This window comes from Squalius cephalus, assembly GCF_949319135.1.
Source record: "Squalius cephalus genome assembly, chromosome: 11".
NCBI lineage: Eukaryota > Metazoa > Chordata > Actinopteri > Cypriniformes > Leuciscidae > Squalius > Squalius cephalus.
This window is the reverse complement of record NC_137132.1, coordinates 23580415-23596770: the sequence shown is the minus strand read 5'-3', so window position 1 is coordinate 23596770 and position 16356 is coordinate 23580415. Positions and strand designations below refer to the sequence as shown.

Genomic DNA, 16356 nt, shown 5'->3' with positions numbered 1-16356 from the left:
CCCAATTCAAACAACTTTTTCATCTTGATCTATGCAAATGTGTTTATAAATACGGGCTTATAAATATGGCATTTCACGTTTTAAAGAGTGAACTAAAAACTTGAATACCCCCCCCCCCCTCCCTCCCTCACCCAATGAAAATGGCCGACGGACGTGGGGCGGATTAATGGCGTCCCGGGGGATAATATGGACACGTGAGCGCATGTTCAAAAGAAATGACAAATCATTAATTACAGTTTGCATAGAAACAATAGCTTGATATTTTTATGATACACTTACATTTTTTGCTTTAATATTAAGAAAATATTTATAAAAACCATAGAATAAAGGTCTACAATCCATTTCATATAGCCTACAATTTAATAACCTACCCCATACAGTGTGACAACATGCCCCACTATTGTTGACAGGTCATTGTTTTTAAAGGGATAGTTCACCCTTTCTCACCCTCAAATTGTTCCAAACATGCATGAGTTTCTCTCTTCTCAAAAGAAGATATTTTAAAGAATGTTGGTAATCAAGCAGTTGACGGCACCCATTGACTTCCATAGTAGGAAAAAAAGGTTACACTTAATTTTAAGGTGCCATTGTTACAGTGTAATTATATATTTAAGTACTGTGTAATATTCATTAACTACATGTACTTACTAAAGGGATTGAGTAAGATTAGGATTTGGTTTAGGGTTAGTTTAATGTAATTATGCATAATTTACCATTATTACTATGGTAAGTGGAGTACATGTAGGCTAACGTGTAACAAGGACACTGTAAAATAAAGTGTTACCAAAAAAAACTGCCTAGTGAGCCTACTATAGAAGTCTATAGAAGAACTGCCTGGTGACCAACATTCTTCAAAATATCTTCTTTTGTGTTCAACAGAAGAAAGAAACTCATACAGGTTTGGAACAACTTGAGGGTGAGTATAAGTGATGACATTTTTGATTTTTAGGTGAACCACCCCTTTAATGAGTCTTTTTTTTCCTGGCCAACAATGATGGAAATGTTCAATAGCATTTTAGAACTTATACAGTAATTGACTAAAAAAATAAACCAAAGCAAAAGTGTGACAAGTAGCCTTGGTCTGACTCTGGCCTATTTAATTATCAAGTAGGCTAGGCTACCAACTTTTGCGTACAACTACAGCATGATGAGCTCCAGTCCGGTGAGCGCGCAGTGCCTGTGCTTGTTCTGATGGAGTTATTGTAACCTACAGGATCACAGTGAGCTCATTAGCCCGTGTGCTCCGGTGCTAATTTGGGGGGTTACGAACTGGATGTTAATTAATCACAAGGCTGGCAGAAAGCGATGGCCTAGCGTGCGGCTGTGAGCGTGCATATTAAGCAGGCTCTGCCGCGCCGCGCGCCCGAACAAGTGTTGTTGTTTGTGCGGAGCGTGAGAGTGCGCGCGCTGCAAGCTGCGAAGTGTTATTTGTGTAGAGCCAGACAGAAAGAGTGAGAGTGGAAAACAAATTACAGGCTGAGATTATATGCAAAGTTATCTCATGACATGTGGTCCTGTAATTAATTTAAAAGTTTTTGGTCACTATTCAGATTTGGAATCGACCATAACGAATGAACAAATTATATCAAAACGCATTTTCTTTCAATAATAAGCATCAAATCAAGCATGCTCTTAGCTATATATATAGATACACACTCTATTTTTTTGCTCGAGTATGGATTATGATGATGGACTACAATTTGACTATCATTTCTTGTCAGTTGCTGTGACGCTTCTTTTATATACGAGACACAATGGCGCCATCTAGAGAATGAAATCGTGAAGACGTATAACCATAAATATTATTTCCTGCCTGTTACATGCATCTATAGGCTACTCAAATAATATTATCATATTATTTTTGGCATTATTTCTCTGTTTGATATTTAAAAAAAAAAAAAAAAGTAAGAATAAGTCCTTAAATAATGTTCAGCGCACAGTTGCAACAAACCCTTTTATTTTAAGTTATGAAAACCCTAAGGGTATTATAACTAAGGGTTTTAATAACTTAAGATGTTGTTGCTGTTGTTTGCATCTGGACAGTTTGGTAGTGACATAATTAGTAGGTTAGTTCTTTATGAATGGCAACCTATATAGCCTACTCAGAATTAAACAAAAAAGAAAAAAACTATTGCTTATTTAATTTTAATTAAATAATTAATTAAAGAATTTAATTAAATAATTGCTTAAGCTAATTTATTTTACCATATGATTTGAGGAAGTTTTGTGTTGAGAGATTGATACTTGCAGCTTTCAAATGTATTTTTGCTCTTTGTATGCAATACATCTGCAGCGGGAATTAAAAAATATATATAAATTATTTATCTAAATATCTAAATTTTTTAATAAATGTGGAGAACACAATATCAAAAATGATGAGGAATATACTGTTGTTATTATTTTTTAATAAGTTATAAGCTGGTCACCGTTTATTATGTCAATGCACTATTCAAGTCAGTCTCCAGTGATGCAAACAAATGAAAACACATTTAAATTGGAGGGAAAAATAAATAAAATAAAAGTGGCTTAATTGACAAGTATTCATCCTGCTGTATTTTGGCAACCTAAATTGGGTGAGGAAATCAATTATCAGGGGAAGTCACACTAAAGATGCTAACAAGGTACACTGGGTGTTCATTTCAAGATTCAACAATGCTCAATTTATGACTGCACAGTAAATATCACAGTCTCAAAACTAAAACAGCAGTTGTTAGAAAGAGAAAGTTGGAGACGCTGTGGGGGAGAAGAAAAAAATACAGGCTTCTTTAGAGAGCTAAAAGAATGCCGCTGAAGCCATGTGGCAAAAGTGAAACCATTTGGAAGAAAACTGTGGTTTCATGAGACTAAAGTTGAGCTCATTGGCTTGAAAGCAATTGTATTCTGCACAAACTATAGCACAACACCACGGTAACACCATCCATGTTGTTAAACGTAGTGCTGCTGCATGTTGATTTTCAGGAGGAGAACCTGGAAAAGCTTGTTGCATCAAGATGAATATGGGCAAATCCTTGGGAACCTTTTGCATGACTTTTTATATGTACTGTACACACACACACACACACACACACACACACACACACGGATGTGCCTGTATCCGTCTTGATATTGATATTAAGTCTTGATATTAAGGAGGTGATGACGGCCACATTTGGAGTTTTTTAATATATTTTTTAAATGTTTTTACTCCCAAACAATAGGCCTTTTACAAACACACTTTCCATTTAAAAAAATCTGCTTCATACTTTGTGCATTTTTTGCTGTTGAACGTGACAATATTCTAAATTTCGAAATGTTCTATTAACAATATCCTCGTCATCTCAATCTAACAGTCGTCTTTCTCTGAGGGATCTTTTTTCATTTTTAAACCTATCATTTAAAAAAACAAATAGTAGTATGTATTTTTCCTTCCACCTGCAGTTTTCATCTGCTGCTTTAAAGGATTTTAATGCAGTAAACAAGTAAGTTTACAGAAATTTGAAGAAAGCAATGACAACTTATCACCATTAGATGGCAATGCAGCTTTCTACAGCAACATATATTTGTGTTGTGGATATGATTGTCTAATATCACATATATGTGATTATTAGATTCAATTCTCTTATTCATAACATGTTACAGGAGAATAACAATTAAATACATTGGGAATAGTCCCACGAATGCAAGACCATGGCAGATAAAAAGTCTCAATGGAGACAAGATGAACAGATTTATTTTAATAAAACAAAAAGTGTGGTTGGTATAAATAAAGGCATTCCTATTAAAACTCCAACTTAAAAAAGTACTCATTTGTGTATAGCTTACACGTGAAACTTGCCTTTGTGCACTGCAAGTAGGCCTACTGTAAAATATACTGATTTATTATCACAATTTTTCTTTTGTCCAATCAACTTAGATCATTTATTATGATCTAAGTTTCTGTTGATTAAACCAATCTCTATTGTATTAACACATTTTTTTAAACATTTTAATTAACTTAGAATTTCAAGGCATCCTGGTGACTTACTTTAAAGCTACAATATGTAAACATTTTCGCCGCTAGGGGTCGCTAAACTCTTACAATAACAAATAGGTTGATGACGCAGTGATAACTGGAATGATGGGACTTGCTGTCATGCTGATGGATCTAATGTTTATGGATGAGTAAAACGTTTTTTTTTTGAAAACGCAATTGCTAATTAGAGACAGATATAAGCGCCACACGCGAGTCCCGCCTATAAGGAATAAGGACATTTAATTCTACCGAACAACCCTACTAGTGCTGAATTACTACTCACACAGGTCAGTTTATTTGACGAATTAAACTTGTGAGGTAACGCAGCGCTGTTTCACTTGGTCTAACAGTTACATTATCACACTAAACAGCATTTGAGTGTGTTAAAAGTTATAATGTTATTCTATGTGCTAGTTTGTTTGCTATATTAGCAGTAAGCTAGATCAACATTAGAATAACATACTGATCATATTGTAACATTTCATCATGTTGAGCTATATAACGTTGCTTTGTTTTATGCACATTAGCTCACCTGTCTAATAAAGTACATGCAAGAGCAGCGTCTCTGTCAAGTCCAAGTTAGTCGCGGACGTGGAGCTCTCGGCATCTCGAAAACGCCACGCTGATATTGATCCTTGTTTTAGTTCTCCTTTTGTCCCAAAGTCTGCTTGCCATGGTCCATAATGTTTGAACGAAACAGCAACAGCGTGCCGCTAGACATTACGCAGTTGTCCAGTCCACATATCTCCATGGTTACTATGGCAGTACAACCGGAAACCAGGGATAATATTACGTCATTGACAGGCGACAAGTGAACAGGGATGGGCACTTTTTAAAATTGTGAATTTCTCTGAATTCATAAGTTCTTGGAAACATTTATGATAATGGAAGTACACAATTGAAAAAAATGTATAACACTGTGCAAATGGTTTTTGGATATTTTGATACAAAATTCTTACATATTGTACCTTTAAGTCAAACCAACAATTAAAAGCTGATTTGGATAAACGCATTGTGTAAATGTCAGGATTCTGAAATGTTGAAACATTATATAAGGTCTTACATAAAAAGCGAATTTTGTTAACACTTTTAAAACAAGGTTAAACTACATTCATATACATCGATAGCTAATACATTGATATACACATCAATATACCTAGAATATTTTGAGATTACAACTTAATGTTAAACTGGAATGAACTGTGTCCGTTAAAAGAACTGTTATCTTTTATCACAACATGTGGATACCAATAGTCTTTGGTGTATATTAGACTCAATTAAAAAGTTATCTTAATCTTATTCACACGAGAATAACAATTAAATGTGTAATCTAAAATGGTCCTGAAAGCAAGACTAATGACAGACAAAAACACTATCTCAAGAGTACAGTGTGTTTTATAGAAAAGAGTCTTTTGAAAAACAAAAGTTAAAAGACAAAATCCTCTTCTCTGTGAGGAGGCTGTAACTGTGGGTTTAGCTGTAATGCAGCAATGATGCTGACAGTCTAATCAGCCAAATTAAGAGGCAAAAGAAGCAGAGAGATGTAATTATTATTAGCATATAGCATAATTGCTGTGCTGTAGGGACTCTGCAGTAACTTTAATCCCTGGAGGACGTCACAGCGCACTGTTGAGACTGGTGAACATGTTTGCCCACGCTCATGGTTTCAAAGCGCACAGCACTAATTATGTCCTGAACAAAATCAACATTTATTACACCAAAACTGCTCACTGTAAACAGGAGACTCGGGTCTCCAGGGGGTCTTTATCAGAGCTGAGGAAATGTGGTTGGTTATGTCTGGCTCCTGGTAAGGTGCTCGACAATCAGGCTTGACACTGTCATTCTGCAGGAAAAATAACATATTTAATTGTACAGTAAATCTTTTGCATTGCTAGAGAACTTTTTAATGCCACGTCATCTATAAAATAAAGCTAGCTACATGTCAATATGCAGCTAGTGACATGAATAACAAACATTCCACTGCATTCTGTGGTAAAGTTTAAGCAGAAGAGAAGATGGTGTCTTAGTGTCATAAAGTTATGCCATATGATACATAAGCTGCTTAGGAGTTATGTGCTTACTGATATGAGAGAAACAGACCTAATCGTTGTCACATGAAAATATATTTTTTTGTACTTTTTATACATATATATACACATTTATGTATATATATGTTAACATTTGTTGATGCATTAAGCATTGTGAACTAATAATAAACAAATTTTATAGCATTGGTTAATGTTTATTTATTGCTTAGTGTTAGGTCATGTTTATAATGCAATTAATATTAATCTATACAACTTTAAATGTTAAAAATGCATTAAATTATGTAAAAAAAAAAAAAAACATTAATCAATAATACATTTTTAGTACTTAAAGCACATATTAATGCCTGTGACTATACAAATCACAACATGTAAATAGGAAAATGTTGGTGTTATTTTGTCACTGATTGGGAGCAGTATGCTAGCTGGAGCCGTTTACCTCCAGTCTTTGTGCTAAGCTAGGCTAGCGGTGGGTGCGTCAGACAGAGTTATGGAGATGAAAAGGGTATGTATGGACTTATCTAACTCTGGGGGATACGGTGAATAAGTTAAAGTCCCAAAAAGTCAGCGTGTTCCTTTAACAACTACCTTACTAACAGTAATTAGGAGTTTATTGAGGCAAAAGTCATAGTTAATAGTTAGTTAATAGTGAGAATTAAGCGTGATCAAAAATAATTTTCTTCTTGTATTTTTGTCTTGTTTTCCAAAACAAATATTTAAACATTCTTAAATCAAGATACATTTACTTGATAAGCTAAATTAATTAAGTTTTTTTTTTTTATGTATTCAAATGAAGTGACTATGCTTAAAATCTGCCAATGGGTAAGAAAAATGTATTTATTTTTCTTACCCCACTGGCAGACATTTTTATAAATTGATACATTTTTCAGAGAACAAGACCTGCCATGTCATTTGACTTCTCAGGTAATTGTATCTTGACTTAAGAATGGATATTTGAAAAACAAGACAAAAATACTGAGGAAGTACTAAGGAACTAAAAATACTTTGTTTTCTTCTTCTTTGAAGTGTTGATTAACAGCCTTATTGTAAAGTAAAGGATTACTTAAATCTGCCAAAGTTATACTATATGTTTAACTTATATGTGGACAGACATATACATTTATTTTGATAAAACAAGAAATGTGGTATAAAGGCACTTCCTATCAAAACTCTAATGCATGATAAATAGCTTACAGAGTTTCTCATTTGTAACCTGCTTGGATATACCAGTAGTGTACATTTAAGGATTCTTGGATCTGTTGAAACAATATGGCCTTACATACATAAAAAGCTCAATTTGTTAACATTTTGTAAATAATCCTAAACTACATTCTTTTTGAATATTTTGAGTCGAGATGAGAACTTAATGTTAAACTGGAATGAACTGTTTCCCTTTTATTTTTTACATTAGCAGCTGCATCCTCTCCAGTAAGGGGAAAGTAAACTGCAGGCACTGTGGGGCATCTGACAGAACATCATGTCAGAAGTCTCTTTCCCTTAATTGTATCAGAGTGTGCGAGTGTGTGCATGTGTGCGGCGCTAATCAAGTCATGTTCACCACGTGTAACATCCTCAAAGGAAATGAGTCACTGGTAATGAAGACCTGTTAACATGGCAGGATGTTGCAGAAACGGAGGATCAGAGCCATTACGCAGAGCTTGACTGATAGGGATGTTTTCCCCCTTTTTGTTTGTCATTTAGAAAATAGCTTTAAAAATTGTGTTATGACTAGATGTTTGTGGTCACTGTTATTTTGATGTTCTCGTGTCTCACACTGCATACAGTGAGAGTGTTAGACTAGAAAATTTGCATTTGTACCTACATGGGGTGCAAACTACTTTCAATAAAGATTTTAAAAACTTTATATTTACATTCATTCATTTAGCAAATTATTTTATCCAAAGCAATTTACACTCTTAGGGAAAAAAAGGTTCAATGGGGCTCTATATAGAACCCGGGTTCTTGACACAATTTTAAAGAACCCTTTATGCCAAAAACTTTCACTTTCATTTTTAATAGGTTATTAAAAAAATAAAAAATTCTAGAAATTGAGTGTTTACAAGCTGTTTAATTAATAATATTACATTTAAATTAAAAATGAATTACAACTATATCCATAAAAGGATTCAATGATGGGAACATAGAACCCTATATGAGGCACTGTCTTGCAGAACCCTTTAAGGTTCTACAGAATCTTTTATTCTAAGAGTGTACAAACACAGGACATGACAATTAAAATATTGTGTAGTGAGAAACTCTCCTAATTAAAGAAAACTAAAGAGAAAACCTGATTATATAAGCAATTTCTTTCATTAGTAAAATTAATTAAATATTGAAATGTATTAGTATTATTATTACAACTGTGTGTGTGTGTATATATATGTAACATTAGGGATACATAAGGGATGTAACATTATACTGAACTATATATGTTTGTGGGTATGGTATGTGTGTGTCAATTATTAAATTTAGGAGCTGCACAACAAATTTTTTTGTACATTAAATGTGCAGTGACAAATAAATCACTATAGAATATAAAAGCAATATATTCTATTATTAATAATACATTGTAATCAAGATCATACAATCAATCTGTGCCAAAGGAAAATAAATCAATTTAGATGTGTTGTATCAAGTGAAATATTATTTTTTATTGAATATTAATTGATGAAAGAGAATTACTGCCTAACTAATCTAATATTCTTAGTCACATATATAGGCCCTTGATAAGCAAAACCATTCTCATGAGACATATGAAGCTAAAAAATGTACTTCCTTTAGTGTTATCAAGAGACCAAATGAGAATGAGAACTGGAAGTCATGCAGTCAATGATTATTTACAAGATAGATCATTTGCAAGTGATATGCATGGAATCTTTATTTACACAGCCCATGTGACCAAATTGCAAAGAACAGGATTTCCTCCCTGTAACTAGGCAGTTTTAGATAACTTGCCCCAAAGTGCTGATGCAATTTAATATTCTGATGTGATATTGAAGCTTTGAATCCAGGTAAGGTGAACTGACCTTAGAACGGCGTTTAGGGGAACTGTGCATCCGACAGAGCAAGATTCCCGTTACCCATGTGATCGCTGTTTATTCTTCACTGAGAGTTGCTGATAACACAGTGTTGTTCGGGACACCTCTGATTTCCTCAGAAGGAAGCACCTGTACCCTGTGGAAAAAAAGTTTTGCCACAACACACAGAAAATCACAACAGTGCCCACGTCATGCGTCCCCCTAAGGACTCTTGGATTTTGCTTGCACAGGCGAACGAGCTCAAGTAACTCACAGCTCCAGAGGCGAGAACAGCAGTCTGGAAAAGACCTGCAAACAGCTGCGGTTTAGAAAGTGACAGAGAAAACATTAGTGTTCTCCAACAGAGTGGTCTAGTTAGAAGGTAAACATGACACACTTTAACAAATAACAAACAAAGATTAGCCTACACATTGCCTATAGGAGTTCCTGTAGCTTATGAAGACATGTTAAGTAGTGCAAACTCTAAGCAGACAAGACCTGTGTTATGATTCAATACAGGTATTAAAATTGTATCATAAAGCTACATTATTTACTCAAAAAAGAAAATTAATTCATACTCAACCACGTCATTCCAAACTGTCTCTCTTCCGTTAAACACAAAAGATGAATTTCTGAAGAAAATCTGCTCTTTTTCTATATTTCCATAAAATGAAAGTGAAAGGCGACTATGGCTGTGAAACTCCAAAAGTGCCAGTAAAGAAATGTATGTTACAAAACATTTCTATTTCTAGATCTCTATTCATTAAAGAATCCTGAAAAAAATGTATCATGGTTTACACAACAATAAGCAGCAGGCTATTTTAAACATAGATAATAATAATAATAAATGTTTCTTGAGCAGCAAAGCATCATACTGTATCAGAATGATTTCTGAATGATCATGTGACACTGAAGACTGGAGTAATGATGCTGAAAATACAGCTTTGATCACAGGAATAAATCACATTTGAACATATATTAAAACTAAAAACAGTTATTTTACCTTATAATAATATTTCACAGTATATATATTATTCTCATTTTGAATTCACCTGGTGTTCCACAAAGAAAATGAGTAAACATGGGATATAATCTCATTCATGACATTCCTTTGATTGTGATCTCGGGTGAAAAATATATACAGGCATCCAAAACCCTTTGATGCAATGCATACTGTACCTGTAGACCTTTTTTTAACACCATGTTGTGTGAAAAATGATTTTGTTGTCTGGAAAGCTGATTGTGTATGTTTCAGCATGTGTCTACATGCATGCTGACTCACTCTTAAAGTGAATTTCTTTTGCAATATTGGTAAATACTTGGTATTGCTGCGATCTGTAGAGACCTGTCTATTGAGTCGTTAACAGTCAACAGAAAAAATATCCACTTCTTAGTTCAACTGTACTTTTAAAATTGCCACATTGTTGGGAAAAAAGGCTATATGCACATCTGTTTTCCATGGCAAAAGTCCTGAAGTCATTTATCTGATAACTCGCTTTTGTTAAACTAAACTTCCTGACTTCCCCTGAACTAAAGGTTCAAAATTTGCATTTTAACAGACTGTCACTTATCAGCTAACTAACTTTAGCAAAGCATCCTACATAAACAGCAAGGAGGAATAGGGTGGGGGAACTCGCACTACACAAAAAAAAGCACATTCCTCTGAAGAACAAAACTAGTCTGACTTGACAGAGTTGTTCTTTTAGTCAGACGAGGTTATGTTTGCTTAAGTCTTTCCCTGACATGCACTATAGTGTAACACTTTCCTCATATTACAGCTTTAATTACTCAGTTAAATTCTTTTCAGCAATTACCTGGCAGAACAGATTAAATAACTCACAATAATCATCTATTATTATGATTTAGAAACACTTTCTGCACAAAGCACTATGTAAACTAATTGTACAGAAAAAGCTTCCATTGTGACAATGGAAATACTGTAAATCACAGTACACACTTACTGAGCGAGATGGACATGAAGAGATTGGACTTGAAATGTTTATGCCGTATCTTTTTCATGAGTTGTTATAAGTTCTCTTCTCTTCTGAAGCCATATGATAGATAAAGGTATTATTTACTGAAGAACACTGAATTCATTTATTCAACTTTTGAATTGTTAAAAAAAAAGCAATGTGACCCTGGATCACAAAACCAGTCATAAGTTGCACAGGTATATTTGTGGGTACAACAATACATTGTATGGGTCAAAATTATCGATTTTTCTTTTATGCCAAAAATCATTAGGATCATGTTCCATCAAGATATTTTGTAAATGTCCTACCGTAAATATATAAAACATTTATTTTTGTGAGTGAATGCAGCACAATCGTGAACATAAAAGGACAAATTTAAAAGCGATTTTCTCAATGTTTTAATTTTTTTGCACCCTCAGATTTCAAATATTCAAATAGTTGTATCTCGACCAAATATTGTCCTATCCTAACAAACCATACGTCCATGGAAAGCTTATTTATTCAGCTTTCAGATTATGTATAAATCTCAATTTCAAAAAATTGACCCATGTGACTGGTTTTGTGGTCCAGGGTCACATATACAGTAGCTTGAAAACCCTATTACAGTTGAAATTAACAAGATGTTTATTCTGATTTGACCAATTTTCATAGGTCTGAAAATCGCTATTTAAAAAAAAAAAAATCCAGGTTTCCATGACCGTGGGAACGCAGATACTAATGTTTCTTTAAGACAAGCACCAGCTAGTTCTCAATTCAGTCATTTATTGCTGAGACTGGATCAAACATGGCTAGACTAACAAGCATCAGGATGAATACAGACCTTGTGACAACTAAAGCCATAAGGATTAAATGCAATCAGTATTTACCACGCTAAACAAGATTAAGATCTTTGTGGTGATCACATTATCTGTGGCAGCACACTGATATAAACCAGACACTAGCGATTACAGAACATGATGTTTACTTAGCTCTAAAAGACCAAAACATTACTTATTTAGCCCATAAAGTCTTTTAATCTCATGATGTTTGTCAGAACGAACACTTGTTCTAATAAGAGCGCAGCACCCTTTTGAACCCACTGAGAATTATTTTTCAGACAAAAGGGCAGGGAAAACAGCTACTAGACCCCCCATCTACCCCGAGCTCATCCTTCAAGCTGGAATGAGATGAGAGCAGAGCTGAACAAAAGCAGCCTGCCAACACACTGTCATCAGATACAGACGGGGGAGTGAAGGGGGGCCTGCGTGGAGAGCCAGGTCGCTACACCTCTCGCTTTCCCACAAAATCTCATAGACTGCACTGCAGGGTTTCTGAGATAACTGAACACAAGCGCACAGTTTTCCTTGAAACAATGTCTAAAACTGCTTTGACAAGTGAAAGTCCCCTACAATTGTTTAAAAGCAACAACAAGCATTTTGTATTTCTAGAAAAGCACCATTATAACAAAAAAGACTCCCTCTTTCTCTGTTACACTCTATTCTTTAAGCAGTCACATGGTAATCTACCCCCTCTACAGAAAAGTTTGCAGAAAAATAGGTCTGCACAAGGTCTAGATAACAAAGTATAAAAATGTATCAATGTAATTGCATTAGATACAAAATAAATCCACTGGCATTTACGAGCGAACAAACACAAATTACATTTTTTTACATTTTAAACTATACTGTTCAAAATGTGTTTAAGTATTTGGACACTTTGTGGTTGTCAAACTACCCCTGTGTAAAAATTACCATACCTAACTATACAAAAAATATATAGTTGGTTCCGAGAGCCTGTAAATATCGATGTGCAGATGTCATTTGGTTTGATATTTTATCTGACGCAATAAAATTCCAAAGTTTGGTTGAAGTGTTCAAAAGTGTTTTGGGGCCACTAACAGCGTGATACTGACCTGCAGTTCAGTATCAGTCTAGCGAAAGTATGGGAAAGAAAACTGCACTGCAGATTTTTTTCCAGTCTGTCACCATCCCAGCTCGGCATTACTGACATCAATGGAATGGGGGGAAGAGTCCCAGTCGCTCTGGATTTATGAGGCAGGACTGGAATTTAGGAACGCATGTGACACACACAACAGGCAAATCCTATAAATCCCCATCCAGTTGGGCTATATCTGATGCCTGCAAAGGGGGATGCATTACAGATAAAGGGTCATTTCTAATCTGATAACAGATAGAGCGGGCCAAGGTCTTGTAATGTACAATGCATTCCACTCTCACCTTAATGTTACTGAACCAAAGAAGAATGCGGTGGTGCAAGGATCCAAGTACTCATGCTTTTTAAAGGGATAGTTCACTTAAAAATACCAATTCTGTCATTTACTCACCATCATGTCGTTCCAAACCTAAATGACTTTCTTTCTGCCATGAAACACAAAAGGAGAAATTATGAAAGACCATGCAACTTTGTGCATCCCTACATGGAACAGACTGAAATTTAAGTCATTATTCAGTAAAAAAACAACATGAACATGAGTAAATGACAGATTTTTCATTGTTAGGCAAGCTATTCCTCTACCATGATAGTAAAAGGAAAAATGACCTGAACCTAAAATGACTTGGCAGACATTAAAGTCTCAGTGTGTGCAAGTATTACAACATGTGACAGTTTAGAATAAACATAGAAAGCCCTTTTATTGCAAACACACATTCTAAATAAAACCAACAACTTGAATCATCCTTCAGTGTGATAATTAAAAAATACTTTTTATATTAAGTTTATGTTTCTAAGTGATAGTAAACAACCAGAAGTAAACAACAAGAAAGTAAACAACTAAAGTGCATGTTGGTTTTGACCAACTCTGGGCACATAAAAATGTCAGTTCACAACTATTGTTCTTTTCCCACCCATTTATATAATACATTTATGGTCTATTTTTCTGTTTTTGCTGTTTGAGCATCTTTCTTCGTTTTAGGATCATGTCATGAAGTTTTTCGAGTCCTTCTTGGAGACCATCACCAATGATGGCGCAGGTGGGCTGCAGGTGCCATGGCGTAGAGGGTCCCAGTTCTTTGAGCGTCAGCATGGTCTCTATCTGGGACGGTGACAGAGCCTGTCTCAAGTCCTGCTTGTTTGCAATAATCAGCACAGGCACTCCTTGATTTTCAGAGGAGCGGGCGATTTTGTAAAGCTCCGTCTTAGCCTCTTCCATCCTCTCCGAGTCCAGAGAGTCCACAACAAACATGATGCCATCCGCGCATCGTGTATAGGACTTCCAGAGAGGGCGCAGTTTCTCGTGGCCGCCGACGTCCCAAAAGTGAAACGTCACTGTCCGTGAGTCCCCGACAGCTAATCGGACTTTCTCTGCATTGAAACCTTTGGTGGGGACGGTGTTGACAAACTCATTGAACTGCAGACGGTACAGCACTGTTGTTTTGCCAGCTGAGTCCAGACCCAGAATAGAGATGTGAAGAGAATTACAGAACGGAAGACTGGAAAGAAAGTTGGGTTGCTCTGATATTCCGTTCCCCATTTCCCTCAGGAGTGTGAGAACAACAGGAGTTTAGGATGATGTTCCATAGGTCCAAAATCCCAGTTGCACATCCAATGCGTGCCTAAAAGGTCATACATAGGCACATGGTGGTTTTTAAATGGTGATTGAATGATCGAATACAATTTGGATAATGACAATTATTTGTGTGGATCTGTTTTAAATACTGTCTCACTTTATCTTTACATGTCAAACAAAGTAAGACTTTCAGGTAAAGTGGGTTACTTAAAAAAAAATATTCTGATGCATGATCCTAAATCATTATACTGTTATGAGCCTTCATAGACCATATCAAACAATGGTTTCAACATAGTTGGTCCAAACAGATCTAAATTAAGACTGGACTACCAGCTGGTAAGGGTTAAACTAACATAGTAGACCTTGCTCAAGCTGGTTAGTGCTGGTAAACCACTTTACGCAACTAAATAACCAGTATTAATGTTCCAAACACCACTGTGACCACCGTAAAGGGACTTACTCACCCTCAAATAGTTTCAAACCTGTATGAGTTTCTTTCTTCTATTGAACAAAAAAGAAGATATTTTGAAGAATGTTGGTAACCAGACAGTTGACGGTAGCCATTGACTTCCATAGTAGGAAAAAAAAATCCTATGAAGTCAATGGATGCCGTCAACTGACTGGTTACCAACATTCTTCAAAATATCTTCTTTTTGTTCAACAGAAGAAAGAAACTCATACAGGGTTGGAACTATTTGAGGATGAGTAAATGATGACACTTTTTTTATTTTGGGGTTAACTATTCCTTTAGGCTAATATGACATGGCTTTTCGTAGAAACGCAGTTCACTTTTCATTGACTTCTGTCCCACATTATCTGACATAAAAGGTTAAAAGCAGTGCCTAAATATGTACATTAAAATTACATTAATTTATATATTTACAGAACATTTAGGATAGTACAGTATCATAAACTCAAAGTCTATATAGAAATACATATCAGTACTCCATTACGACAAAAATCTCGCACATTTCATAAATAGTACTTCATCATACAGTAGTTTAACGTTAACGTTAGTAACGTTACAAATTTCGAGAAGGAGCATTTCATTAATGTAAAAATTATATTAATATGAACATGGGTGTGTTGTAAACCCACAAGATCTCAGTACGCAATGTAATTAACTCATGACGCAATATGTTTCCTAGAAACTGATAAATAGGGTGGTCCAACAATGAAAGCGAGCGCGATAAGAGAGCTCTGCTGAGCACGTAGTTTCTCTGGAAGTCACTCCACCTGTCGAGTCGAAACTTTTCTCAATGCAACTAAAGCCCACGCAGACGTCGTATTTATCCATATTAAACAGTGACTACATCCGTATATTCTGCAAATATTACCTCAATCGAAGTGACAGCAGCTTTGGAGAAAATGTGTGGATGTTTAAAGCGCATGAACCGCAGCTCGCGCCTGGGGCCAGTATAATGAATTAATCATGACGCGCTAACAAAATTAGCTTTTATAGAAAATAAAGATGAGTCTGCATCCATTGTCTTTAGTTAAAAGTTGTACAACTAAACTCACAGCCCATTCAACTTACCGTTCAGACTTCATACTTCATTGATTAACGCCCTAGTAGTAGCTCTGCTCTGCGTGCTGCTGACTGACTGACGCAGCGCGCGCTTGCTCTCACGCGCACACGCAGCAGCTCATTTGTTTACCTTTAAAATGATTGGTCAACGCAAACGGAGGTCATGCGTTCATAATGAATACAAAGAGAAAAATGAGAAAGCTGCAACTATTAAGTGTTTATAGTTTAAATTTATAATACTATAAAAACTTATATTAAGACATTTAATAATATTAAAACAAAATTTAATTAACATCT

General features: G+C 35.3%; 1 protein-coding gene and 1 long non-coding RNA gene across 3 annotated transcripts; both read right to left on the bottom strand.

Annotated features, from left to right (window-relative positions):
* Positions 1–5390: 5390 nt before the first annotated feature.
* LOC307167112 lies at positions 5391–9440 on the bottom strand. The gene is made up of 3 exons (XR_013822734.1): positions 9328–9440; positions 9063–9210; positions 5391–5834 (listed from the first exon to the last, which is right to left on the bottom strand). It is a non-coding gene; the product is annotated as an uncharacterized lncRNA (long non-coding RNA).
* A 4190-nt stretch (positions 9441–13630) lies between these two features.
* On the bottom strand, positions 13631–16181 carry arl4aa (ADP-ribosylation factor-like 4aa). 2 transcript variants are annotated; one of them, XM_079886048.1, is made up of 2 exons: positions 16069–16181; positions 13631–14577 (listed from the first exon to the last, which is right to left on the bottom strand). In XM_079886048.1, exon 2 carries the CDS (start codon positions 14493–14495, stop codon positions 13887–13889), a length of 609 nt encoding a protein of 202 aa, XP_079742174.1. In that variant the 5' UTR covers positions 14496–14577; positions 16069–16181; the 3' UTR covers positions 13631–13886. The 2 variants fall into 2 exon arrangements, with proteins under 2 accessions (XP_079742174.1, XP_079742175.1); XM_079886049.1 differs by lacking the exon at positions 16069–16181 and adding an exon at positions 15869–16035.
* Positions 16182–16356: the final 175 nt, after the last annotated feature.

Coding starts and splice junctions, on each gene's coding strand:
- arl4aa (XM_079886048.1), bottom strand. CDS start 14,495: ATGGGGAACGGAATATCAGAGCAACCCAACTTTCTTTCCAGTCTTCCG.